Below are 27,660 nucleotides of genomic sequence, written 5' to 3' on the forward strand. Positions count from 1 at the left end.
AAAAAATGCAGCAACAAAGCTCAAATCTTTGAAGGCTACGAATTAGCTATTCCATTGCAGATGTTACAGTTCTGCCTAGTTACCACAAGAGGGACACAGAGGAAAGCTAACATCGCACAGGAAAAAAAAATCACAAGAAGAGCTGCATGCAGGTTCATAGCAACATGCGTTTTGCCTTTGTTTAGGAGGATCTTCTGGGATCATAACATTTCTATAGCTTCCTTCATCCCAAATAATCTTTAAAAAGCTTTATAGACCTTAGAAAATGTGATAATAAGCATTAATAGCTAAAATGGATCTTTTCCCAGAACTTCATAATCTTTCCTCAGCTTTTTCCTATTGGAATGTCTGTAGCAGTGTTGGGACAGGGAGTGGTTGGGCTGGCTGTGTTTTTGTTCCATCTCTAGCTATTGGACCAACAAATATTGCAGCATTTACTAGGCATGTGGGCAAGAAGGCTATGGAGCCATTTTTGTTTATTTCTATTTAATTTTCACAAATTAATGGGTGAAGATGCAAATGTTGGAAGATCAGAGCTCGTATAAATGCCTTCACGAAACAAAAGGACCATAAAACCCCTTTAAGTAAATATTGAAGGATTTATTGGACTACTGTGGAATGAAAAAGCACAGTCCTAATACGCGCTAGATTGAAAGTAATGGAGCATGTGTATTTAAGGATCTGCAGTCTATTAATCCCTAATGTCAGTAAAGCTTTACTTCCAGCCACAGTGAGACAGAGGCATCACGAGCTGGGCAGGCTGCTTTATCTGAACAATAATACTGGAAGAAAGCGCTGTTCTGAGTAGGAGGGAAATAAAGACTTTTTTATTATGATAACTTTATGGACTTTAGTCCTTAATACTTAAATTTGTATAACAAGTATTTTAACATCACATTACAAGATCTCTGTCAAGTGGCATTAAACCGAACAGTCATTTTTAAAAACCCCTTTAATGCACAGAGTGTTTTCACGAGCTAAAAGGACATCAGAGAAGTATTAGTGTGTGAATGAAAAAATTTCTCTAAGGTGCCAGAAATCTAAGTGCACCAGTAAATGCAGCCCGGCTTTGATTTCAGGAGTACATGTAATGTTGCATAGAAAACTCATGGAAAAGTGTTGTAATTCATTATCAGTGGAATATGAACGTTGTTATCCTTCAGCAAATTGTGTAATATTTCTGTTTCGACTGATTTACTGCAGGTTCAATTGCCCTGTGGCTATAAAAATATTCCTGAAGGAAGTCATGGATCAGTAGTTTAAAACAATGAAGGAAAAGGAGGAGAAGATCTTGACATTTCTTCTGTGATCTTGAATGGAAAAGGTACTTGGATATTAAGGTGACAAGTGACCTTAAAAGATAATAGCAACATATGAAAGCGAGTAAATGAAACTAGCTATAAACTCTGTACTACAAACCACTTTTCTTTCACTAAGCTAAGTGAATACTAAAAAGCTAAGAAACTGTGAAAAAGTAACTTGATATTAAAGTACTAGTTAAAAATTCAGTATAAAATTTATAACACCTCCCCCCCCAAATGTATTACAATCCTTTGTACCTTCCACTCTTTGAAGACAGCTGAAGTTTGTGGTCATCCTAAACAATGCCACGTTAACACAGAATCTGAATGCAATGAATTAATGAAGGGGAAAAATCTTCTCAAGAACAGAGCTTCTGGCTTTTTGCAGTTTTTGTCTGCAAAAGTGCTAGGTGAAGTGAGGTACGTCTCCTTAAATGGCCACAGAAGTCAGATTGCGAGCAAAAAGGCATGGCTTTCAAAGTCCAAGGAAAAATTGCTGGAATTGATAGATATATTCGAGAAGACATTTGAGAGTATCTGTTGCTTCTTAAGTCTGCCTTTTGTAGGAGTTATGGAAGAAACAGACTTGTTAAAAATACTCTGTTTCTAAAGGGGCATCACCATTTCTTTAAATGGGATTTCTTCAAAACAGATGTTGTTGTATCTCAGCTTAAAAACAAATTTTGAAGCTCTTGATTAACTACAAAGAGTGTACATGTTTCTTTGTTTTAATTTCTGGCAGTTATCCTAGGCAGATGGAGAAGCAGTGAGGTTATTTCGGTATAATGTAAAATCCAGTGCTTCACAAAGGGTTTTGATGTGTGTTTGAATCTTGTGGACCTTTGCGTCTCCCTCAGTTTTAGTGGAGAAAATAGAAGAGTGGTGAATTTTCAGGTTATCCCTGGTGTCTCATTTAAGTTTATAAATACTTTGAGATTTAGCAACAAGACTTCTGATGTGGTAACAGCTTGCTTTCTCCTCAAAGCATTACTGCTTTACAGACATGTTTTTAACTTTTAGGGAAGGTAACTTGCTCAGGGTTAAATGTGAGGTTGTTTTTTTGTAAAGATCATATTCAGAGAACAAGTTATTTGAAAAATGTTATGTTTTTTGAGTCCCAGCCTGTCTTTTTCTTTGTTAATGGTTTAAGTGAATAACATACTTGTATTCTCTACATATAAAGTAAATCCTTCCAAGTTAAACCTTCCTCCTGCTGTGGGAGAAGTCTGTTAATTTGGCACTTGTCTTAAAAATGAAATAATCTAAGCAATCCAATAACTAGGTGTGTTGCCCTTTGGGTTTTGTTGTGGGAGGGCGTCTAAAGTTTTGTGAAGGTTATACATGTAAGAACTTGCGTTTAGTCATATAATGTGGCTACATGACTTACATGAGAAGTTCACATTCCCATTGGACTAAACACCTGAATTCAAAATGGTTCTTGTCCTGAAATACCAACCATCTAGTTTTCTGCTCTCCAGCTCCCAAGGATTATCACCTCTTTTTTTTTTTTTTAACCTCAGTTTCTTTTGATGCGAAGTGCAGACTTTGCCAACCAGGCCTTACCTTTCCACTGCAAATATTAAAGGTTCAGAATGAGTATAAAACATTCATACTGCATTAGCAGCTATAGGTAGGACAAGTAATATTAACGACTGCTTTTCCTTTATTTATTGCCTGAAAAAAATAAAACAGATCTAGAACTGAGGGAAACCAAATACATTAGGTGTTGCAGTAGTTTTCCCATGATGGAAGCCCTTCCACTAGAAACCTTGTCTTTCTGATGTCCTGGGGTGAGTGCAGGGCAAGAAGAGGTTGGGTGTTGAACCAGACTGGTTTCAGGATGGAGAAGCTTACTTGAAGTGGAAAGAATGTTTTCCTTGCAGAATCTTGTGGATTTGAGGAGGAACCAAGCCAGTACTGAGCACAGGTCATGAATGGTTACAGTGTAGCTGTGTAATGCCTTCCCAGAACTCATGAGTTCCTTGGAAATGTACCCAGGACACTGGTAGAATTTCATCAAACAGTATATGTAAAGATCAAAAGGACCGTGGGCTCCCCGATTTAGCACTACTCCTGAGAGAGCGAACATTTCAGTTTATTATACTATCTGCTTCCTAAAACCGATGGGCTTAAGGTAGTGGATTTGCCTCTGCTTGCTTGAAACAAACTTTCCAAGTGTTGGATGGATGGTAAGGAGTGTTTCATAGAGCTCCTGTGCCTGCAGTTACTGTTTTTGTCTTTGCCTTGGGAGCAGCAGCACCTTGTTGGCAACACCCTGGGACCTTCTGTGGACCCGATCCAATCTGTCCTCTACTAGGCTTTTGGCAGCACTTCCAAATTGAATGGAAAGATGCTGGAAAGCCTATCCAAAGAGAGAAGGAGTCCTTCTACCCTGTTCCCTCCAGTATCTTGCGGGCCAGCAATTATCAAGTGGTGCCATCTGAGATCACGCTGAAGAGGCTGCAACGTGCTCTAATGCAAGTGGAGCTTGAATTCCTGGACCCTGAGCAAGGCCCATGGCAACTCTATGAACCCATTGTGGAGTCTGGAAACTGTGAACTGGGGCTGTTTTTAATATAAAAAGAATTACAAGGCTTAATTTATGATCAAACAGAAGTTTTCAAACTGTTTCTCAGTTCTGATCCAGAAATCCTTGAGCCTTATGTCATGTGGAAGAAACCCAGGGCACAGAAACGTTTTATGCAGTTGATAACAAATGTTATTAAGAAAACAAAATGATGTTGAACTAGATCCTATGGCCTTTATTTAGGTTATAGTATGAAGACAGAGCAAAGGTGCTATGGGAAGCTTTCTGGCAAGTCAGTGACATTCCAATCTCAGACAAGATACTAACATATTAGGCCACCTTCTTGGCAACAGGTTAATATATGACTCTGCTGGAATAGCTGATTGCAAACAGGATCTGAAGAAGGTCTGCAGAGCAATAATTCTAAATAGCACTTTGGTAATGATGTCATTTAAACAAAAAAAGTAATATTAAACATTGGGCAATGAATTCCTTTGGATCAAGAGCAACGCAGGGCCACTGGCCAAGATGCAGAAGAATTTCTACAGCAGGAGAAGTTGCACAGTATAACAAACAGCCTGAGGGAGGTCCAAAGCATGCAAGGTCAAGGATGGAAAAGCCGTATTAGAATGACTGAGGAGCAGCAGGATAAATGACCCAATATTTTCTATGAGCATGAACACTTACAAGGAGACAGAGAGAAGGAAGGAATTATAATTCTAGGGAAACAGTGTATTCATTTATGATCAGTCTATGTGTCTTGAAGTCAGAAGCCAAATCTTAGGCTAGCTGGAGCACTAGAACAATGTGAATGATTGCTGTGATCTCACACTGATCTTGAACTATTTGTTCTTCTTGGAGCACAAAGAGAATCCAGTTCTAGCCTGCGTCCACTTCCTCTCTACTGAGGAAGCAGAAAGGTTGAAATGAAACAAGGCACACTATTCTTGTGGACTCAACAAATTGATGAACATCAGGAAACATCAGAAAGAAGAAAAGCTTTGTTATTATAGTGTGTTTTTTCTTTATAGGATGACCCATTATGGATCTACACGTGGTTCTGATTTGAAGGATTAGGCTAGGGTATGGAGATTAACTCTTTACTAGCACATTCATATAGTTTTAAACAAATTCCACCTCAGTTCAGCTATGAATAGCTGAAGGCTTGGTCAGCTTCTGAAGAGGTTCCACAAGCCTCACTCCTTTTTTCCACATTATATCATTCGTTCCATGTTCCGCTAGAGGCCACCACAAACCTCATCTGAAAAAAGAAAGGGAGGGGGCACCTGCAGTACTAAATGGCAAAAGCTCCTGTTTTATAAGAAGCTTTAGAAGTGGAATTTGGATCTCCCTAGAACAACTCTTCCCGCTGTGTTAGGAGTAACTCCCAGATGTGACTTGAGGCCAGCAAATGATCTCAGGCTGTGAGATCAGATTTTGCTGAGTATACAGGGTTAGACATGTTCATTACTCTTTCCAAATCATCTCCTATCCAAACCATGATATTTGATTTCCTTGGGAAATATTGGCCTTCACAGTAGCCTTTACTGCGTTTGTGTATAGAGACTCACAGTTTCAACATTGTCTCCTGCCTCGCCAGTAGAAAGTTGCTTTTGTGATTGCTATTTATTCACCTGAGGCGTGGGGTTCCTGGAATTGTGTGCGCTTTCCTGGAAGAAGTGTTGAAGGGTGTAATGGCTTGTGCAGAAAGCATTCAAAGACTGAAACGATGTCAAGGAGAGACAAGGCAGCTGGAGTTTAGGAAGAGCTCTCAGATTCCACTCTCATGACAGGTATTTCTCTGGCCGTCATTGTCTCAGGAACTCAATGTCGCTTACACCCAAAGTGTTTTGGCTTGAATAAAGGTTAATGGAAGAAACTGACTGCTGTGCTAGCCAAAAGCAATTGGCCTTTATTGAAGGGAGCATTGCAAAAATACAGAGGATCGAACTTCTAGTTTCCACGTGGAATTAAAATTAGAGAAATTCTGTGACCATTACAATTGGATGAAATATGTGTCCTTGCAATCCTTGGATGGGGAAAGCTGTTTAAATGAAGCAAGGACTTATTCTGAATCTTTACCCAGACCTTGATACTGAAAAATATTGTGAAAAATGTTAGTTTTGCTTTTGTGACTGTTTTTCAGATTTGGGTGGGGTCAGCAAAAGGAATTGCCAGAAATCTCCAGAGCCAGTTCATTCCTGTGAGATTTCTGGTCTGATATTTTCTTGAAAACTCAAGAGGTTTGGATTAGTCTCCAAACTCCATCTTTCTGGAGAGCTTCCACCACTTCTGAGCCTGTGTACATGCATGCCATTTTTCCATTTCTCCAGGGGTGAAAAGAAAAACCAACCCATGGTCTGGATGATGTTGAATTTTCCTCTGAGGTTATAAATGATGTACAAAGGAGCACAATTTTCAAATAAGGCCAGTAATCTGTAATGTCTCAAAGCTCATGAAAATACAATGTGCATGTGTGAAGAGATGTATTGGAAGATGAGCTGACAATATAGTGTGCAGGGAAAGGCATGTGTTTAGTAGATGAAGCAAGCAGTTTCACAAATTTAACTGTTCATTTTAAGGCTAATAGGCTTCTTGGATTGATTCTCTTGACTTGCACCTGCTAATACCTTTCTAGGTAGCGTGGACGAGGTAACACCGATATTCCCTTCAGCGTTGAGAGCGCTGCAGCTCAGATAACATTCTTGAGTCATACCTGTGTGCTTTCAGACCTCAGTGGGGAGATACTTCTGCATGAGAACAGCTGATTATTTAACATTGTTATCTAACCAAACGTGAATGAGGAGAGCTCAGCTGCCTGCATCTGTGCTATTATTTCTGTTTGAAAATTCATCTTCATATTGTATGAGATCTCTCTTTTGAAAAAGACAAAGTGATCCTGCTACTGAGGACGATACCTGTCCTTCCCCACCCCCAGAGCGTGGGCCGTGCGAACATCTTAGTCTATTCATACTTGTGACAGCTGTAATTATCTTCGACAGAAAGCCTATGGAACGCCTCAGGCATACACTGGAAGAGGGGACAGCAGCGTGGAGAATACACTGCCTTGTGATATAACGGGGTCTGTCTAGAAGACAGTGGGCTTGTCATTCTCTCCTTATCCTTGAGGAGCTGGTATTCTTTTGTGGTCAAGGTTTTGGGAACAAGTAACGAAGGCACAAAAGGCAGTTTCTAGGAAGAAGATTTGTTCTTGCTTATTCAAAATCTAACAAAAGTTTATTAATCAGTTGAGGTGGGGTATAAGCAAAAAAGATTGAGAGACAATGTTCTGCTCTACCACCATCATAAAAAGAATGATTTTTTTGTGGAATATTAGGGCTCTGCAATAATAACGCCATTTTCTTTTTTTCATATTAAAGATCCTTGTTTTGTATAGGAAAATGAGGCCACTTTACTCTCACCAATCTGCTGGTGCTTCTTAAATCCCTCTATTCTTTGTGCCCTTGTAGTCATCCTGATTCCTTGGCAATTGAAGAAAACACCTACACCTGAAGAGTCTTCACTGTAATTCACAAAGGCTGTGTTTCCACACTGCCCTTGTGGAAGAAAAAGTCATGTTTCTGTATGCAAGTATTAAACTACTCATAATAAAACTGAATTTAAGTGCGTAGCCTCTTCCTGAGAAAAAGTGTGTTGTATTTAGTGATCAACTTCTTTTCTCCCTTTCTCTGATCCACCCGCTATTCTGAAGAGTTGAGTTTGGAGAAAGCAATGGTCAGGCTTGTGACCTACTGCTTTCAGCGTCCCCATGGTTGGTGAAGATGTAAGGGCAATTAAGTTAGTCCTATGTGATCTATCCTTTCTTCCTCTTTGTAAAAGAGAACTCTAATTTGCACCACTGAAAAAGTTTATGTCTCTTGCAAGAGCTGACTGCAGATGATATTTTTACCAGGTACCTTAACGGTGGTCTTTTAATCACTGGTGTCCCGAAAAGACCTGATTGCTTGGTGCTGGTTTTGCTTATTTACAGCTGTTAAATCACACTTGATATCATCCTTCTGGTTTTTGGTGGCTTTTTGTGTGTGTGGGTGTGTGTGTGGTGTTTCCTTTAAATATAAGGAGTAGAGCTAATTGCTATGGTGAGGTTATTTGAAAAAGAGCAAAGGGAAAGAAAAAAAAAATGGGCCCTGTTGCAGGCAGTGAGAGGAAGTGTCAAGAGAGCTATCATTAATCTTGAATCAACACTTAGTAAAAAGCTACAGCTTTCTGCTGCATGTATCCAGGAGGCCTGAACAAATTTGCTTAATATAACTTCTGGCATGGAAAGTTTCTTGACGTTCCCTTGAGATGTCCCCAGAAAGGACAGCTTTGTGGTCTGTCTGAACACCGTTAGTAGGACTCTTGGTCCAGCAAGTTGGAAAAGGTAACTTACCACTTCATACTTCTGAGGCAGAATAAACTCTGAAGTTCAAATTTTCTCTGTGGGTCTTTGGGATGAGACCGTAGAAAGCACAGTTCTGTCTCCTGTGAATGGATGCTAACCATTCCTTGGCTCTCTCTATAAAAAGTGTGGTTTTCTCTGGGGTCCCAAGCCAAATGTTTCCCTTCTTTTCCTGCTGTTCTGCACTCTGTTATATATTTGGCCGTGCTCTCTGTCCCAAAGGTGTCTATGTTCTGGTGGTGTTAGGTATGAATAAATTGTCAAGTTCCTTGGGATCTTCCTTGCTGAAAGGCGCGATGGAAACTTGATCTTTTTTTGAAGCTGCATGGCAAAGGGCTAATGGTCTGTGCCAACTTGTGGCCAGCAAGCAGTAATTTGAGGACAGCAAATACTCGTCTATGTAATACTTGTGTATATGATACAGAAATAGCATTATTCAGACACAGTGTGTGCGCTTATGTGTAGCTACTGAACTAATCACGTGCAGACAGCTCCAGGAACATATAAGAGTAGATTTCCAGGGCCCCTCAGGTTGAGTATTCTGCCTGTGAAGGGGTCAATGCCAGATGTTTCTTTGAGTCAGTAAGTCTTGGGAGATGATCAAAAGCAAGTCACTGCTCCCTAAGACAGGTCCCTAGGCTATTAAAAAGTGTACGTGCTGTCTGCCCACCTACATGCGTGATCTCAGAGCCCTGAGCACTTCCAGTCCCTTCTGTAATGAGACAATTCCTGTTTACACTATTGCTGAAGACCCCTGGATTGCACAATAGGAAGGTTTGACCACGGAGATGGATTATATACATCACTTAGGGGAAAGGAAAAACCAGCCTGCTTAGAAGAGTTTTTGTTTTTAAGGTTTGCCATCCCTGAGAGTTTTGGGAAGTGACTTAGTGCACACTGAGCAACGAGTGAAAGCAATCAGTAAAACTGTGTTATTGTCATTATGACTCTGGGAGGTGTCTTTTAGTAGCGAAAACCAAAAAGGGAGACCACGGCCAAAGCAATTTTACTGAAAAAACTGCATGCTCCAAGCATTAATGATACTCCCAACAATAATTCCCAGCAAGACATGATGGCTTAACCATCGCATCAGTTTGCATCTCTCTTGGTCAAAACAGCCTTCGGTCGTCTCCCTTTTTCCAGTACAATTCAGTTAATTATTCCCAGTTCCCTCAACGAGTCTGAGCTCCCGCTGGCTCCTGGAGCAATAGTAGCTCATTGTTGCAAATGAGCTTAATCCAGTGTTAGAAGTCTTTATTGTCCCTAATAGAAAATGGCATGAATAGTAAAGGAAAAAATGTGAGATGTTTCCTGTAAGGTTTTAACAACCCTCCTGGGTGTATGATTACAACATATGCTGGGGAATAGTTCTGAGCAGGGTGGCGGTAGGGAGAAGGAGCTCTGGCAGTATTTTACACCCCCATCTGTAAGCCTCATTACAGCGAGCTGCTTGAGAAGAAGGAAAGGATGGGAGACAGCTCTTCTAGATCTGAATGTACCACTGCTTTTCAGCCTCTTGGGCTTCTGATTTGCCATAGTTTGTCTTTAGCAGGCTTAAACGAGAGACAAAGCAAAGCTGAAGGAGGGCCGATGTGAGCATTGTGGGCTTACGAGAGCCCTTTGGTTGGCCTCCTGCCCTCAGATTTGTAACAAATGTTTTAGTTCCAGGTGTCTTTGTTCTTTTCAGACAGCATTATCCTGACAGCATGTCTGAGGCATTTTGGAAGGGGTAGGATTATCAGTGTGAGACCCAGGAGTGGCGAGCATCTGACAGTGCTGTGACCTTTCTAGAGAGAGCAAACAAAATTCTGGGCCATATTTTCAATGAAGGACAACGCTCAAGGTGATCTTGTGTTCAAGGTATTGTATTTCAGCTTTGACTCTAACCAGACCTTGGACCTATAGTATAGATTTTTCACCAGTCCTGTCACCAGCCTTGTCTCCTGCTCTTCCTGACTAGAGTCCTTGGATGGAGCTACTAGAAATCAAGCTCTCTAGCAGACTGGGCTACCTGAGCAGCTGAGGTTAGCCTCGTCCATGTTTCCTGCTGCCCACTGAGTATTGGAAGGTCAGGGTCACATCTGTGATGAAACCAAACTGTGGCGGTGTTACGGTTCACCTAAACATTTTTGATTCGTCAAAGGGCTATATTTTCTGATATTTCCTTCTCTTGCAAAAGTATAGCTTTTTTTGTTGACACTCCCCAGAGTTCCTACATCCCATGTGTAATTCTCAGCCAGTGAGGGCAGAATATGTCATTCCCAGGAAGATCAGCAACTTATGGTGGTGGTAAGACGCCCCAGACAATATGTACTATCGCTTATTTTAGGCGAACGTGTATGTGCATATTTTTTAGTACCTTTCCTTGCCAATGTTTGTGAACGAAGATTCCCCTTCTTCACAGAAAGATGGTTTATTTATTACAGTGCTGGCATGAGCTTTGGGCATTCAGATTCAATTTACTTGCGTGGTGTGACCTAGTGCAGGCTGCTTAGCTTCTGAGTGATTCTATTCCACGTCTGTAGAGCAGCGTTCTTGCTCAAGAAAAGGATTGTGGCAATAAAAATGCAGGCCATGTGGTTCTCTCGTGGTTGCTACAAATTGGTTATCTTTGGGGGAGTTTGATTAGAGAGACCAAGATACAAACTACCTTGAGAGACTGAAGCTGCTTCCAACTCATACTGGTAGCTTCTTCGGGTAGGTCCAGAGGCACAGGAAATCTGTCCTGATGATGCACCTAAAAATTTTCAGTCTAGCAACTTTCTTTTCCCCCTACTCCAGCATTCACTGAGTTTAAAAAAAAAAAAAAAAAAAGAGAGAGAGAGAGAGAAAGAGTAAAGACTGCAATTACTTGATATGTGTTTGATGACTTACAAATGTCCCCTACTTATCAAGTGTGCATTTGTTGCGTTGGCTATTCAACAGCAAAAATAACGGAAAAATCCTAATCAGGTCCTGCTGCTTCTGGTTACTTGTGTTGGTTGGGGGCTAGGAGCTGAGGATAAAAAGAGTTTGAATGTGTTCTCGGCTCATCTGTCTTATTTTTGGGAGCCAGCCCTCAGACGCTGGAAGGCATCTCTGCACCTTTTTTCAGAAACTATTTAGCAGCTATTTTTATACACTAACTTAGTGTTGTTTGTATTTTCTAGCATTCTAAAACTAAGAAAATGTTCCGTTTTTCTGTAAGGAAAAGCGATGTCCGCTTGAAAAGTCAGACTTTCATACACAGAATGGATAAAAGCATCAAATTTCTAACAGCGTTGGAGAAATAAGCAGGAGAGTTGACCCTTCTGGAATTCTAATCTTGCTTCAAGGATGGCCCCACTTTCTATGCTGTAAGGCAATAGCTTCCTCAGAGGGGACTCCCCTGTCACAGCGTGCCAGTCGCTGTGATACCACAGTTGTGGTCCAGCGTTTTGTCATTCTGCCTGTTGCCACAGAGGGTTGTATGCCTTTTTTTTTTTTAGGTCATGTAAATGGCTTCACTGTTATTAGCCAAATTCCACTAGCAGGGTAGAAAACAACAAGAAGAATGAATGATAAAGTTAACGTAGTGCGCAATGAAGCCATGTCCATTTATTATATTTTGCAGGCTTGATTCTCTGTCATTGCAATTTGCCATTGATTAATTGAAAGAAACATTAAAAGTACTTAAAAAAGGCCTTCAGTTCTTCAGTGACCTTCAATACCTCACTTCCCTTGGGGATTTAAAGCTGGAGACATAAACCAGACTGCAGCAAGCTGTAACTCTTCAAACATGTAAGAAAGCACGGCCTGTAGTGGATTATTGCATCTTGCAATAAAATGAGGCATATTGGGGCTATTACTATGTATTGAGGGATGGAATTTGCATGGAATATTTACATCCCTGTAGGTGTCGATGTTAAATAATGAATCTGCCTTCCATAACACACTGGTGTTGTTATTTACATTACTGGTTTATACCTAAACTTTGTTACCTCAGGACCGCAAATAGCTCTAAGCACAAATCATTTAGGAATCTTGTTTGTTGAGATGGTGTTTTAGCAACGGATGAAATAAGTATTTGTACATAATCAAGCTGTAAAATCATGTTTTGCAAACTTCACAAGATAGAGGTTTGTTTTGGCTGGGAACACATGAACACATGGTAGAGAGGTAGGACAAGACTGAAGGTTCTGCTCACTGCTGAGCATCAAACTTCACTGTCCAGTCCTTTCCACGGTGTCTGTCTTCGGAATTTGCCAACGCTCATCTACAGCACTCAAAATAAGTAGATGCTGCAAAAAAAATCTAACGTGCTGGTTTTGTTACTGATCTACTCAAGAGTGAAATAGAAAGGAGTGGTGCATGAATGTGTCAGGTTGGTTCGACCTCAGTTGTAATCCTATAGTCTACCAGAATAGAGAATGTACCTTCTGTGTTATTGATACTTTATGCATTGTGACATTTAACAAAAAACATGACTGATTATGATATAGTTCAGACTTCAAGGCTTAGAACTAACAGTCAACAGTCTGCAATGTGACCATTTTTCTTCTATTGGATGTATAAAACCTGGACGTTTACCTGCATTACCAGGCTCTTTCGTAACAGTATTGAATTGAAATGCAAGTTTTCAAATATATAATGCTCCTTCAGTGAAGGAGCTAATCTGCTCTCTTGAGTGCATAGTGAATAAGAAAAGAAGCAGTGGGCTTAAATAGTATCCCGTGGAAACATTGACAGTGGGAATATAAAGCATCCGAAGGCTGCTTGGAGTGGTTGTGAAGTCTTCATCACGGGAGAAAGTCTTGCTCAGGAACGCCATAGGTACTATTGAACCTGTATTGGGAGGAAAAGATTATTTTTGAAATCTTTACTGATTGTCTTTTACATAATTTTTGTTTCTTATGTATTTTCCATGAATATATAAGAAACTCTGTAAAACTTAGCGCACTCTTTCAGAGGGTGTAGGTGTTTTTCACTTATTTTTAGAACTTGACCTTACAAGACTGAAAAATAACTTTTTCCTTCTGACTTTTGTTCTTCAGCTGGCAAACATTAGTTAAAAACACAGAGATGGAAAATATTTAAACTTTAAACTAGCATGATCTTTTCTTTTTGTTGTTTGTTTGTGTGCTAGTTTCATTTGTGATGTCAGCTCCAGTCAGGGAAAAAGGTGTAACTAACCTGGCACTGCGCAGAGAGCAAAAATATGGGTAAGCTGAAGCCCAAATAAACACTATCTCCTGCTCAATTTTATTTATTTATTTTTATCAGTAATGCTTAAAAAATAGTATTGACAAATCTGGGAGATGTTTCCCCATCAGATAATAACAAGTTCAGATATATCAGGTATTTTTTAATTTGTCCTTTTCAAACAGGAACTGTCACCCAGAAATAATCACATCACGACTGAACATTTTCTGATCTGCTACTGTGTGTTTAAGCTGCATTAGAGCAGTGATTTACAAGGATTTCTAGTCATTAGACCTGAATAAAGAAAAGTGCAGAATGAGTCCAAGGAAAATAAGGGTAGGAATGACCTCATCGTGTGGAGACACCATGTCTTGCTCAACTTTAGAAAGCTGTGTAGAAACTAGCTGCATTTTTCTCTGTTCAGTTATTTTGCTACCATTAATGAATAGAAATGATCCCAGAATCTCTTGCAGAGTAAAGAGAAGTGGCTTTGGGTTTCTAGAAGAATGTCAAGACATACTGATCCCTGCCTTCATATGCAGAAGACTTATTTGTCAGCTATTTATAACTGGTGTAATGCAGATACAATAAACCACGGTTTATTTCATTAAGAGAGCAATAAGATGCACGGTTCTGTCACCGTGCTGTCCCATACCCATTGTTGCTGAGGGAAATGGAAGTCATTTCTCAGCAGTGAACACTCCTGATGTTACTGAGTTTGAGAACCTGCAGTTTTTGTCTTGTGCTAACAGCAAAGTTACTTACAAGTAACATGCTTTCATGTGAGCGAGGTCAGTATACTCTCCAGCTTCCACTAATAAATTCGTTATTAGTGACTTTAGGAGGGAAAAACAGAGATGGGGATGAACTCGCAGACTGCCCATGTCACCAAAGTTCTCGCTTTCTCTTCCCTGTGAAGAGATCCAGCATCACTGCAGGTAGCCCTTGATGCTTTAAGTACTTTGGGGACTTGCAACATGCCCATACAAGATACTCTTCTGAAGAGAAAGGTTCCCTTTTTTCCTTTAGTCTTTCGCAGTCACTCTGGGAGCTTTCTTCATTTTGTCAATTATCTGAGTTTCTTTAGTCCATGATAAAAACAAAGAAAATGATCTAACTTCTCTATAATATGGCTTTGATTAGTTAATTTGGATGTTGAATAATGGGCATAAATAAAAATACAGTGAATTTTACATATAACATCGTCACCAGTTCATAGTGTTATAATAGTGCTTGTTATTTTGAGTAGATGAAAGTGTTCAGAAAAATGCCCTCCTTTCCCCTTTCATTTCCTTTCCTTCCCTTTCCATTCCAATAGGAGTTTGATCGTCTCATCATTCTATAAGGGCACATATTCCTCCACACAAAGCAAATCTGATGTGAATTGTTGCCAGGCTAACCTCACAAGGGACCCTTGTTCATTCTTAATTCCATGTGAATTATATCTCTTTCTTTCTCAACTTTCATGACTTCTCACTTGGAAAAAAAAAAAATAAATCTGGATAGCTGGCAAGAACCGTCCTTTGTTAATGACCTATGACGCTTCTGTTGAAGTACTGTAAGTACTGTGCTTACAGCTCTCCACTACAACAGTATGTTCTAATGGGATCCCTTGCAGGCCATCTAGTAGGGTCCTGGACTGAGCAGTCTGCAAAGTCTGAATGCCTCTCTCACCTCCTGACAACAGCATCGTAAATATAACCTTGAGGGACATCAGCTATCACTGTTTGAGGTGAAAGACTCGGTCTCTGTGGAAGAGAGACTGAGTTCATCCCCCATTCATTGTTTTAAAATAAAAATTGCAAACATAATATTTCCCAGACCATCACTGGAAAAACAATGTTTTATCTTCTCTAATCAGTTGTCATGGTCTTGATTTGTCTGCAAGCACCTAAAAGTTTTAAAAACTGGGAAACTCACTTGTTCTGAGTTCCAGCTAAACCACTTTTACTTGCCACGAGTAACAGACCCCCAAAGCTGATTTCTCTGGTGGGTTCACAAGAAAAAGGCACATACTGTGCGTAACATGAGGTGACGTGCCAGAAGAGCAGAATCATACAAATGCCACCCAGTTAACAGAAGCAAATTAACTCTATATTTAGTATAGATTTTGCTTGGTGCAAGAAAATGTAAAATCTGTCTGCTGCAGCAGTTCTGTAATATAAAACAATATTTGCTTACTGTAGTGGGCATGCATGCTCACCAGCGTCTACAAGACTGCACAGTTACCTTCAAGAAGTGTGCATAGCCACAGGGATGGGAAGTTTTTCCCTGATTATGGGAGGTCTGAGGCCAAAATGAGGAAAAAAACTTTGTGTAAATATCCAAAGATCCTGCTTCTACAAGACTTTAAAGACTGAGCTACTGTTTTCTGGGGCTTTTCTTGTCTGTAGTGTCCCCAGGGACGCTGCATGATAAACACACTGACAGATTTCACAATCAAACAGTGAGAATTTGTGATGAGGAATTTCACTGGTCTTCAGACTAACCTTTTTTATAGGTCACAGTTTAACTTGCAATTTCCTTGATGTAGTAGCTTTAAGATTTTCTTTGGGCAAATTTTCTTTGGCTGCTCTAGATAGATTTCTCAATCCACTCTGTGTCTTCTGATGGAAAATGCTGGATTGAGACTGAGTGATGGAAAGTGCTGGATTGAGACTCGTTTCTTCACATTCAAGAAACAGCAAAGTCTCCCTTCCCTTCATGCTGCTATCTCTGCACTGCATTCTTCCTTTAGATGAGCCTGGGTGGGGGGTAATAAGAATCAGCCTCTAAGGGCTAGTACATTTGCCTTATATCTTTCTGAAGACAGTGTGATGGCTTCTCTTTGGAGCTGAAAGATGATTCAGTAAGTCTGCCCCAAGTGTGAGTGGTAAAACTGCCTTTTGGGGGTTTAAAGAGCCTTTCCTGAAACTCTAGTGAAGTCCAGATGTCTCATAGCTTTTGTGATCTTGTGAGCAGTTTTAGAAGGAAAATCTGTGAGGGATAGGACTATGAATCATCCGTCTATCCTGTGTCCATGAAGAAGAAATAAAAACCCCGATCCAAAAAAAAATCCATTTAATTCTGGAATTTTCTGACCTATTTTGGTGCAAGCTGGTCTAAAAAAAAAATTAAGCTACTCTCCTGATGACTTTCTCATATTGTTTACTTTTGTAACGTTCTCTGTGGACTAGCAGCCAGAAATGACGTCCACCCGTCGTCCAGCATCAGAGAATAAGAACTTCAGAGGAAGGAATGCAACTTCATAAATAGCAAACCACAGATACTAATGGGGAGCAGAGGCAAACCTGCAGGTTAAAATTTGTTGCAAGAGAAGCCCGTACATCCACACTGCCTGAAGATTCGAAGATGATTTCAGATCTAGCCTTTGTTTTTCTCCTCTGCCTCTCTTATCCTTTTTCATCATGTCAGCAGAGAAGAGCAGGTAAGTAATTCTGATTTTCTCTGTTTTCTGGACTGCTGTGCTTTCTAGCCTCCTATGAATATTCTGTTTTGCAGCAGAGAATGAGGAGAAGATAACATTTCAGCTGCATCTGCTGAAGCCTGAAAGCAATGTTTAGGGGTTTTGTATGAAACTTGAAGCCGAACTGTCTAAATATTCAGTCTTAGATTTCTTCCCCGTTTCCCTCCTGAGTAGTGATTTATTTTTTTTTTAAGAAAAACATTTATTCTAGGGCGAATGGAAATTTTGTTGTGTTTCTGTAATGACCTGCAAGAGACAATTTATTTTAGTCTGCATTTTGCATGTGATTAAATTAAAATAGCTTATACAGCATGTCCAAAAGCAAGAGTCTTGAATATTCTCTCTGCTTGTGCACACAGAGCTTAGGGAAGCCCTGACTTCTAGGAACTTAGCTACGTTCATGACAAAAGTTCCACTTTTCTGAACAGCCTGTTAGGAGAATGCTCAGCTCTAAGAGGATCTGAGATGCAGCAGGCTCAGACCTAAAGGACCGTGTACCAGAGATTCAAGCGTGTGCTTGCAGAGAGAATGAACCCTTGGAGAAGGATGCACAGTAATGGAAATGTCTGCAAGTGCATAGACTTACTTTGGAAATCACTCCTAAGTAGTTCACTCACTATTGTAAATTTGAATCTTAAAAAAAAAAAAAAAGAGAGAGAGAGAGAGAAAAAAAAGAAAAAAACATTTATTTTGAGATATATCTTGCTACTAAGAATGGAAAATTCTTCCCAGGAATAACAAAAGCTGCCTGAAGCCTTCATGCAGAGTTTATTCAAAACCTCCGTTTGAAGTTCAAAATTATATGCGAGCTTCTTGTTTTCAATAAAATAGGAAATATCATTTTCATTCACTCCCTCTGTCTTAGAATGACACATTTGCGGTACTTTTGATTTAATTCCCAGACCAAAATGTATTGGAGAGGTTACAAATATTCATCAAGTCCTCTCCGTTCTGTGCAGGGAAGACCCACGAGGCTTTCAGGCTCGTTTGTCACATAAAAATGCCTAAGTTGTTGTACTGAGGCAGTAGCATGGGCTGACGTCCTGCTCTGGCACTGCCAAATTCTTCGTTCGCAGAGGAAGCAGACCCCCAGCTCCAGCTCATTTTCCCCTGCCCATTTCCCTTCCATTTGTCGAACATACTGCTATTCTTGTCTTCATAAAGGTTTGCTCATACGGTAGGCAAGGTGTGACTTCTGTTAAAGGATTGATTAATCTAGAAAAACCTTGAGAAATGAGGTTGTGCTTTCTCATGGCAGACAGGAGAATGCCAGAGCTGAACTTTCTGTCCAATTGTTTTTAAATGGTTCAAATTTTCTTAACACATATTTCTGGAAACAGTGAGCTACTTCCATTCGTTCTTCTTGAGCGAAGCTGACGAGTATAGACTAGGTTTTTAGCATGCCTCAGTCGACTAGGCAAGGCTAGAATCTAGCAGAAATTCATGTTAATCTGCCCTAGGTGACCTTGTAATATAATTTATAGTCTCTGTTCAGCTTAGTTTAAACAGGATTTTGCAGTGTTGCATGGATGAGCAGATGGACCTTCTGTGTCCCGAAGACACTGTGATGCAATTTGAAAGTGCCGCTGCCCTACAGAACCCATCTTTATGCTGTGAGAAAGAAGTCTGGACCTTGAGAACGGGCGATGCAATGGCTGATGTGCCGTTTTTCCACGTTCAGTGCTTGGCAGCACATCTGGGATAGACTCAGCAAAGAGCCTCGCTTTAGCTGTGCCCTTCATAGTAACTTCCACAGCACTGAATTACTAATTTGCTGCTTTTGGCAGCAAAGGCTTCCTATGTGTGAACTGCACAGACCATGCCAGATTAACGGCTACCGCAATGGCCAGACTGCCAGGCCAATTTGTTTGCTGAGGGGTAACTGTTACCTATCTGAGTAACAGCAGTGGCTGATGATCCCTGTCTGCCCTGCCCAGAGCAAGACTTGGTTATTTCCAAGCCATCTTCTAGTTGGGATGTGGGAGAGACTGGTGTGGAGGATTCTGTATCTTTAATGTTAAATTTAAGCTAATTTTATCAGTTGGTTTGTACTGCTAATGGCTCCTCTGTGTTTTTTCCATCCACTGTGCTTTTTGTAGTAGAAGTTGGTCCTGAAATGCTGGAAGAGATGAGAGAAACTAACCGTGTGTTAATGGAAGTTCGAGACTTGTTGAAACAGCAGGTAAGTGAAAAAGGCACCTAACTCCTTTTATCCTGCTCGGGATCAGTCACTGAATCTTCTGTCTGAAGTGCTGAGTTCTGGGACTGGGGGGCCTCTTCTTCCATTTGGTCAAATAAGCAGTAGAACAGTTGCTGTGAAAGCCAAGATCAAGAGGTGATCTCACAATTAGATCTGTAATTCTGAGATAAAGCAGCAGATTCTGCTGCTTGGAACCATGTCGGGTAAAAGCATACATGAGAACAAACTCTTAGAAAACAGACACACGCTCACAGTTGATGTATGTTTAACTGGAAAAACAAGTCACTTTTTCCTTGGTTTTGCGGGCACATGAAATCAGTAGCATCCAAACTTGGAAGATGGAAGAGGCCTTTCAGCCATCTATTGGGGTCCTGGAAAGGGAAGTCAGATGGAGTCTAAACAAGCTCTGTATTCATTCTTTCCTCTTGTTGTTTTAATCCTAAGCCTTTCTGGCTCTGGTAGTTTCTTAGGAACTTTGGAACTTCTTGGGTGCTTAGATCCTTTCCCGTTTTAACGAGGAGATGGTGGTTTGTCTGGTCAACTCTCTTTTAAGTACAGAAAAAGGTTCCATTCTCCCTTTATCCATTCTGGGAGCTGAGGGCAGCAGCCTCTGCCTGCCAGCTAATTGGAATGGCAGACAGGTCTCAGTGCCAGTTCATACTGGGCGGCCTCTAATCTGCAAAAACATCTGTTGCATGGAGTTACTCTCAAATTTCAGGCTTCTGCATAAATACCCAGTGTTTACTAGGAATCAGGTCAGACATGGTTCCTGGCAGCCTGGAGCAATGATTTCCAGTATTCCCTTCCAGCTTAGCACTGATTCTCCATATAGGTTTTCTGTTTGTTCTTTCTCTCGCTCTCGCCACCTACTTTTTTTTAATCCATGGCCTTTTTCTCAACAGCGCTTTCAGGAAAACCCCTCCCCAGAAGACAAACTTGCATATGTCACTGGAGAGCCAAGGTGGCAGTTCATAATGCCTTAATCTGTGCAAAGATTTCCTAAACTTACTTTTCCCTGATTCATCACCTTGGGATTTTGGCAATAAGGATAGCAGAAGGAGTATTAATAAAAGGCCAGGTCTTCTCTCGCGAGCCAAAGGCTGAAGAATTCTTGGCACAAAGGAACCTCAGATATTCATTAGCAGCACTCCAACTTCTCCCCTCTGCTCTCTTGTCACCCACTCCTAATGGGACATGTTCTGGGGATTTGGATTAGATGCATCTCAGCATTAACTGTTCAAAATACACAACCCCAGGCCACGTCGGAGGGAAGAGAGAATCCAACATAGAATGAAAGCTTGCTCTTATACCTGGGAGCTGGCAGAGAGACATGAGCAGATGCTTCTGTCCAAGTACAACGTGAAATGTCTTAATAGTGGAAACATGAAGTCCGCGGGGTGTGTAAGGGTGGTCACAGAATTGTGCCTGAGCATCGGCTGTAGATAGGCAGTAAGGCCTTTTCAGGAAAGAAGCCTGCTAGGTTATCTAAGGTGCCAGAGAGTCGTGAAAGTGGTAGCTTGAGACTGACATTTATTTTTGCCCGTCCCATATTCTTTTCTTAATGAAAGCCACCACATCTTTTCACTACCAGTGCAACAGATTATCTCTTTATTGAAGGAAGCTTGAAGGAATAGGAACCTAGAGGAGATCAGAGGAAGTCTGAAGGAGCCTTTGTAAATAGTTTCAAAATGTCTTCATGGCAAGAACATTAGGACCACAAAATGGGCATGGGCAAGGTCAGAGATTATTTATGTCTGCAAAAATGGCATACATGGAAACCTCCTCCTGACTTGACTTATACAATACCCAGTCTACAGGTAATGCAGACCTCTCTAGGACTGTTTATACAGCATCTTCTAGAGCAGAAGACCCAGATAAAGTATATTCATTTTCCTCCATGGCACTTGTTTCTGTGTTTTCAAATTGAGTGTTTCCTGCCTCTGTAATAGAATAGTATTATCTAGTTAGCCTGTAGGAACACTCCGGTAGGGAATGACGTACTTACAGCAGGGAGAACAAGCCACCTGAGCTTCCTGAAAGTCTGCAAAATAGACTTTGGGGTAAGAGTTAATTTGCTTGTAAGTAGCTGTGTGCTCTCGGACATCCTGCTTTCTGGCGATGGGACTATTAGTTTGCATGGGAGCAAAACTCAGCCTTTGGCTAAGTGATGATTCTTGTTTTCTTCCAGATTAAGGAGATAACATTCCTGAAGAACACAGTCATGGAGTGTGATGCCTGTGGTGAGTTACTGAGCCGAGCTCTATACTCGACTGCCTCCTCCAAGTGTTTCATACCTTTGTGTCCAAACAAGTAGTAAAATGCCACCTGTGACCATCTGCCCAAAGGAATTAACCTGTTTCACAGTTACCCTGAGTGTCACAGAGGAATACTTGATATTAGTGATGCCTCTTTTCCCCCCACAGCATTCTGCACGCGTGGACCAGTGTTCCGTGTTGTTCTCGTGGCTCAGTGGCAGTTGAAGCTATTTACCCCTTCGCTGAGCGTGGGGTGCAGAATTAGCATGAAAAAGCTCATCTATATTTCCAGCAAATCCTCAGTGTTTGCGCACTTCCACAACTTCTAAAATAAGCTTTATTAGTGGTTCTGTGACGTGCCACGCTGTACTTCTCAGCATAGCTGCATTCTAGTGCAGAAAGCTGCCCAGCCACGTCTCTTAATAGCCCAGCCCATGGCCTGTGTTAGAATTGCCTGGGAATGAACACCGGGTATCCTGTGGGATATAGCTGGCAACTCATGAGCTGAGTGGAAGAGAACATCACCCCCAAGAGGCATTGATCTGCTGTTCCTTCAATCCTAATGTTGTCACCTTCCAAGCAAAGAGGGTGTTTACAGAGGATTCAGGAAACAGGGTCGTAAATTCTCCCATGCAGATTTTGCCCTCTGCTCCCCAGTAAATGGTTTTTCTGGACTGGAACCTACTTCAGTATATCTGGCTTTCGGAAAGCGTGGTTCTTGGAGATGCTATGTTATTTGCCAGTACACTCAAAGGGCGGAGCAAAAACCATTTCTGCACTTGGAGAGATTGTACTGCTGGAAAAGAGATTAGCCAAAGCTTCTGGGACCTGTAGTACAGAAAAGCATTCATCCACACCAATTGTTTTAATAACTTGCTCATAAAACTGTCTTGAACTTTCTGTCTGTTACTTGATCTCTGCCTTCCCCACTTGGTTTTCAGCTCTATGTGCGTTCTTCTCCTGTACTCTTTGCTGTAGAACCTGAGCCTCTTTTAGTCATGCATTGAACAACGTGACTCGCAGCAGTCATTTGTGCTTCTTCTATTATTCCCCTGAAAGAGAAGCACGAAGAGGCCTTGTTTTCAGTGAAGATTTTGCTGCTACTGGTGGTGGTACAGTGTTGTTGTTTGGTGGTTTTTTTTTGTTTTGTTTTGTTTTGTTTTTAATTGGGCTTTTAAACTGGGGAAAGCAGGACCAAAAAATGTCCTTGTCACTTAGAGTAGTGGGTGTGGGAGATCTGTGACAACTCTAGCTTCTGGAAAGTTTATTCACAGTCCTGAGTTAACCTTCAGTGAACTTCTGTTTCCTGTGTAGATGAATTCTTCGTGTTGCCTTGAGCTGTAGGAGTTTAGTTCCTGCCCATAATTTTGATTCAGGGGCCTTAGGTTCTGAAGTCAGGTCTTGAGGATAAAGACAAAAACCTGGCGTTGGGCCTAAAAATTTAAGGAAAGCTTGTGCACAGTGGCGTGGGGACAAGTTTGATGTGTTCATTGTGCTTCTGAATAGGACTGCAGTAGCATTTTATACGGGTTAGAAATTCCTGCACGTCACATGCTTAGATATACCATACTGCTATATGCCAGCCTAGATGTGATGCATGTCTGAATAACAGATTGATTTCTCATCTGCCAGGATGAAGGAAGGTTTCCTAGCCCCATGGAGATAAAGATAATGCCATGGCATGAGAGCCTTATGTGAGTCTATTCCTGCTGTGCACCAAGCTGACCTGTTTAAGATGCCTGCCTCTACTGGGGAGATTTTGGCTGATAGCCCTCCACAGCGCTTCCCAGACTTAAGCCTGTGCTGCGTGGGTTGTGCTTTAGCTGGGTGTCTGAGTCCGTACTTCCACTGGGATGGAGATGTAGAGGTACCAGGGAGAGAACTGTTCTCTGTGGAGCCCCAAAACCAAGGGCATTACACAACAAGGAGGGCAGCACAACGAGAGTAAAGGACTAGGAGCTAAGACTCCTGGACTTTGTGTGTTGTTTTTTTTTTTTTTTTGTCTGCTCTGAGTCAGAAATCTGTCCATCTGCTGCTTCTGGCTTTGTTTTTCTCCATTTACAAAGCAGAGCTGTAACTGCCTAACCGTCAGAAAAGCTGCAAGGAAATGCCCTGCGTGTGAGGCACACTGAAGTCTTCTAACTGAGACAATGGCACCAGCTTATGATAGGCTCTGGCAGTGACAACTCGGTCCTTAATGCTCCTTTTGTCCTCTAGGCATACGCCCTGAGGTGACAGGCCCTGTCATCACCCTGACACAGTTTAACAGATGCGTCCCAAACCCCTGCTTCCCTGGAGTGGCCTGCACTGAGACTGGCACTGGCTTCCGCTGCGGACCTTGTCCCCCAGGTTATTCGGGCAACGGGTCCCATTGCACGGATATCAACGAGGTAAAAAAAAAAAAAAAAAACAAGTAGGATGGGCTGGGAGCTACAAAAAGGTCTCGCTTTTCTTGGAGTGTTGTGGGTTTGTGTTGTGGTTGTGAAGAGAAGTCTTGCAATTCCCCCAGGAGCTGAAGTTCAACAGAAACATCATTTCACTGGAACGAAGTCTGTTTCTCACCCTGCCTCAAGCAGTGTTCTGTGTTGGTTTTATATCCAGTCTAGCAAGGCATTTGTTTCTAAAAGATACAGGGACTCAGACAAAATAAATCTTTTGGTTTGTACTACACAGGAAAGTGAGTTTGGATATCCCATTTGGTCTTAAAATCTTTTGAGCTAATCGCTGACGAGTTGTTAGAGATAAGATTTATTATGTGTGAAACGGAATGAAATGCTACCCAAATAGTCCTTTATACAGTAAATCTCACCACACTACATGAATTGCTTAACTTCTGCCTGTAAATCAAACCTTGCTAGGGAGATATTGTTTGATTTTCTTTCTTTTTTTTTTCCAAAAAATGTGACATTCGATTATGTTTATTCTGTCTGTATGCAGAACTTTACTCAACCATCAAGCAACCATGTCTTGCAAAGCTGTATCATCTTATAGCAATTCGCTTTAAAAACAGCTGAAGTTAAAAAGGTCCATGGGACATTTTGAGGTTGTTGATAATCTGTTAGTCACAAAAATGTGGGAACTGCTGCATTAATGTAATGCATCTGCTAGCACAGCGCATAAGAATTCAGTAAAAATAACAGTGTTGCAGAAAATAAAGCAAGCATTAATATCAGTTTTGGAAAGACAGTTGCTTCCCAGAGTAGTAAACAAACAACTGTTGTTGTCTTTCAAAATCAGTGTAAGAAATTACCCAGTCCTCTGGATTCAGAGACTGCCAGGAAGGAAAGTGTGAAGCGAAGCCAGCTCTCTGCCTGGGCAATTGATGTCACCTAAGAAGAATTAGTCTTGAAAGTTGATTTGTTTTACTTGTCTGAACATACTGGAATTTGGGAGCACTCAGATTGGGAAGCTGCATTTTCCACTTGCAAGGAAAGCCAGCTACTTCTATGCATTTTTCTCTTATTCTTTAGAAAATAAAAGCACAATAGTTGGATCTCACCCAGCAAGGCCTGCTTTTAGAGCTGCCTTCACAGCTGGCCTTGAGCGAGGCTGTGTCGCAGCTCTCCACAACTTCTTTCTTGTTTACAGTGCAATGCAAACCCCTGCTTCCCGAAGGTCCAGTGCATTAACACTGTTCCTGGCTTCCGCTGTGATCCCTGCCCTCCCGGCTTCACAGGGCAAATGGTCGAAGGCGTTGGACTAGCTTATGCCAGGGCCAACAAACAGGTAAGGCACAAATTCTTCTGTCTCCTTCAGAAACCATCACCTCTTCCCCCTCTGTAGCTGTAACTAATTCAAGGGTCCTGGTGCCGACAAAGAAATGGGAGAGAAATACAAGATGATTGCATTATATTGATGGTAAGACTGATGCAGTGAGAGGATAGGCTCGCCAAGGATGTTCTAGCACATCAGCAGCAAAGCAACTTCTGCTCCAAGATCTTACCTCTGCTGAATTTAAGCAGGTCAGAATGTCACGTCTAGGACACCTTCGTGGCTGTGAAGCCAGCCGGGGGAATCCCTCGTGCTAGGACACAGAAGAGTTGATACAGCTACTTGGTACTCAGCCGCTCCCCACGTAAACAGATATAGAGAGATTAAAATAATAAAAAATAATAATAATTAAAAAAAAGAAAACGCCTAGGCTTACGATAGTATAAGAATATGTTGACAAAAGCAAGAATGGCACGTGGGTTGCATTACTTAGAGAGCTGCTAGCTGGTCATAGGAGGCAGTCCTTGACCTTCTTGCTCCATTCACTCTCTTCTGTCCTTTTACAGTAAGCAGATACTCCGACAGCTCAGCTCAGAGCTAAGCTATTTCACCAGGCTAAAATCTCTGGTGACTTCTAGAGGGTGAACAGCTTGCCTGGGGGTCAGGAATGTTGCTGGGATCTGGCTCAGGCTCGTCTCAAGGAAAACTTTAAGCTCTCAGTCCTAGTGCAGCATGCTGGGGGTTTTGCTTCTGCATCTAGTGATGCCCCAGTTCTGTAATCTGACATGGTATCTCCTTAAGAGTGAATTTAATGTCTACTTTGTTCTTCCTGGGCAGGTCTGCACTGACATCAATGAATGCGAGACAGGTGCTGCCAAAAATTGTGTCCCAAACTCTATCTGCATCAATACACGGGTAAATATTCCTGGAAAGCCTCGTGTGGATCTCTCTTCCCTGGGCTCTGGGCCCTCTGTTTTCTGTGGCAATGCAGCTGCTGAGGACAGGTTATAGGAAAGGTTGCCCTGACTCATGTTACAGTTGATTCCCTGTTGTGTTTTTTTGCAGGGATCCTACAAGTGTGGGGCTTGTAAACCTGGTTTTGTTGGGGATCAAATCACAGGCTGCAAAAGCCAGACAGTGAGACGTTGCCCTAACGGCGAAATTAGTCCCTGCCACGAGAAAGCGCAGTGCATCGTGGAGCGCGATGGGTCCATCTCCTGCGCGGTAAGGCCCGATCCCTGCCGTTGGGATCTGCTCGCTCCCCTTTCTCCCGCGCTGTGCTTGCTCTCCTGGGTCTGCCACTGCCCTCTCCTGGAGAGCGTGCCTTCCTGGCACAGACCTGCTCCCCATTAACACCTGGGCTGTGGTAGTGCATCTTTCAGAGATCTCAGCAGTGGGCTGCTCCTGGCACCTCAGATCCTCTGTTGTGTTGTTGCTTTTTTTGTCTGAAGCACTACACATTTTTCAGTCATAGAGCATTACAGGCAGCTGAGAAGGGGGACACCATTCAAACAACCTGGGAGAGCCAAGATGTTTTGCTGCTGCATCTTTATAATTTCAGGAACAAGCAGAGCTCTTGTAGCTGAACTATTTTAAAATACTATTTACAGCTTAAGTGTCTCTTCCAGGCAATATTTCACCTGTAGAGCATTGTGTACGTGGGTTTGCAATGTTTTCTGCTGGTTCTGTTGTAAGGCCTTCAGTTTTGGAGGCATACCCCTGCCAGGGGACTCACCAGCAGCCTCATTTTGTTTATCTGCTGTCTTCCAGTGCCTTGTGGGCTGGGCAGGGAATGGCTACGTCTGTGGGAAGGATACAGACATTGACGGAGTCCCTGACGAGAAGCTACGCTGCTCTGACAAAAAGTGCCGCAAGGTAAGATGCAGTCCTTGCATGTTTAGGTGGAGACAGCATATCAGAGGAATGCTTAGCCAGAAGTGGGCAGTTCTGATTTGGGGGCAGGCTCCCCTTCGAGGCCCTGCGCAGCATTCAGAGCTCAGAAAGGCTCTGACATTCACAGCTTGCCAGCACACCCTGCCACTTTCTTGTTACTTTCCTTTCAGGATAACTGCATGACCGTCCCCAACTCTGGCCAGGAGGATGCAGACCGGGATGGAATTGGAGATGCTTGTGATGATGACGCTGATGGAGACGGGATATTAAATGCTGAGGTTTGAGTTCTAAGGCTTACCCTGACATACCTAAATGTACCGAGAGGTCCTGCAAAGCAAACTGCCTGCATCTTTAATGTGAATTCAGAGCACCTGCAGGTCATAGCATGGAATGTTTCCTTTTAAATCTGGATGGTGTGAAGACACCTGTTTGTGCAGACTGCACCCTAACTAAAGTAGCATGCTCCTGTCCCCTCAGCAAGTCTCTCTCTCCTGCAGGACAACTGCGTCTACACGCGCAACACCGACCAGCGTAACACAGACAAGGACAACTTCGGTGATGCCTGTGACAACTGTCGCCAAGTGAAGAACGATGACCAACGGGACATTGATGGTGACGGGAAAGGAGATGAGTGTGACGACGACATGGATGGAGATGGTAAGAGCAGCTGGAGAACGTCCTCAAAGAGGTGCAGCTGTACCAATGTAAGAACAAGGCAGCTGTTCAGCATGCAGCTGTAGATCCT

At 42.0% G+C, this 27,660-nt stretch overlaps 1 protein-coding gene across 6 annotated transcripts in view; it reads left to right on the top strand.

Annotated features, from left to right (window-relative positions):
* COMP (cartilage oligomeric matrix protein) overlaps positions 1 to 27,660 on the top strand; it is a 35,345-nt gene that overhangs the window by 2,558 nt on the left and 5,127 nt on the right. For 2 of the 6 annotated variants that reach the window (XM_083811191.1, XM_083811192.1), the window contains exons 2-12: positions 1,204 to 1,324; positions 16,567 to 16,817; positions 18,956 to 19,038; positions 21,245 to 21,296; positions 23,529 to 23,701; positions 24,900 to 25,037; positions 25,860 to 25,937; positions 26,088 to 26,246; positions 26,793 to 26,897; positions 27,086 to 27,193; positions 27,413 to 27,572. In XM_083811191.1, the coding sequence (XP_083667317.1) occupies positions 16,742 to 16,817; positions 18,956 to 19,038; positions 21,245 to 21,296; positions 23,529 to 23,701; positions 24,900 to 25,037; positions 25,860 to 25,937; positions 26,088 to 26,246; positions 26,793 to 26,897; positions 27,086 to 27,193; positions 27,413 to 27,572 (1,132 nt within the window). In that variant the 5' untranslated portion in view covers positions 1,204 to 1,324; positions 16,567 to 16,741. Of the gene's footprint in view, positions 1 to 1,203; positions 1,325 to 7,891; positions 8,213 to 16,566; positions 16,818 to 18,955; positions 19,039 to 21,244; positions 21,297 to 23,528; positions 23,702 to 24,899; positions 25,038 to 25,859; positions 25,938 to 26,087; positions 26,247 to 26,792; positions 26,898 to 27,085; positions 27,194 to 27,412; positions 27,573 to 27,660 lie in introns of those variants that run through there. The other 4 variants (XM_083811193.1, XM_083811189.1, XM_083811190.1 and 1 more) reach the window with 4 other exon arrangements.

The sequence above is a fragment of the Anser anser genome, assembly GCF_964211835.1.
Source record: "Anser anser genome assembly, chromosome: 25".
Classification (NCBI taxonomy): Eukaryota; Metazoa; Chordata; class Aves; order Anseriformes; family Anatidae; genus Anser; species Anser anser.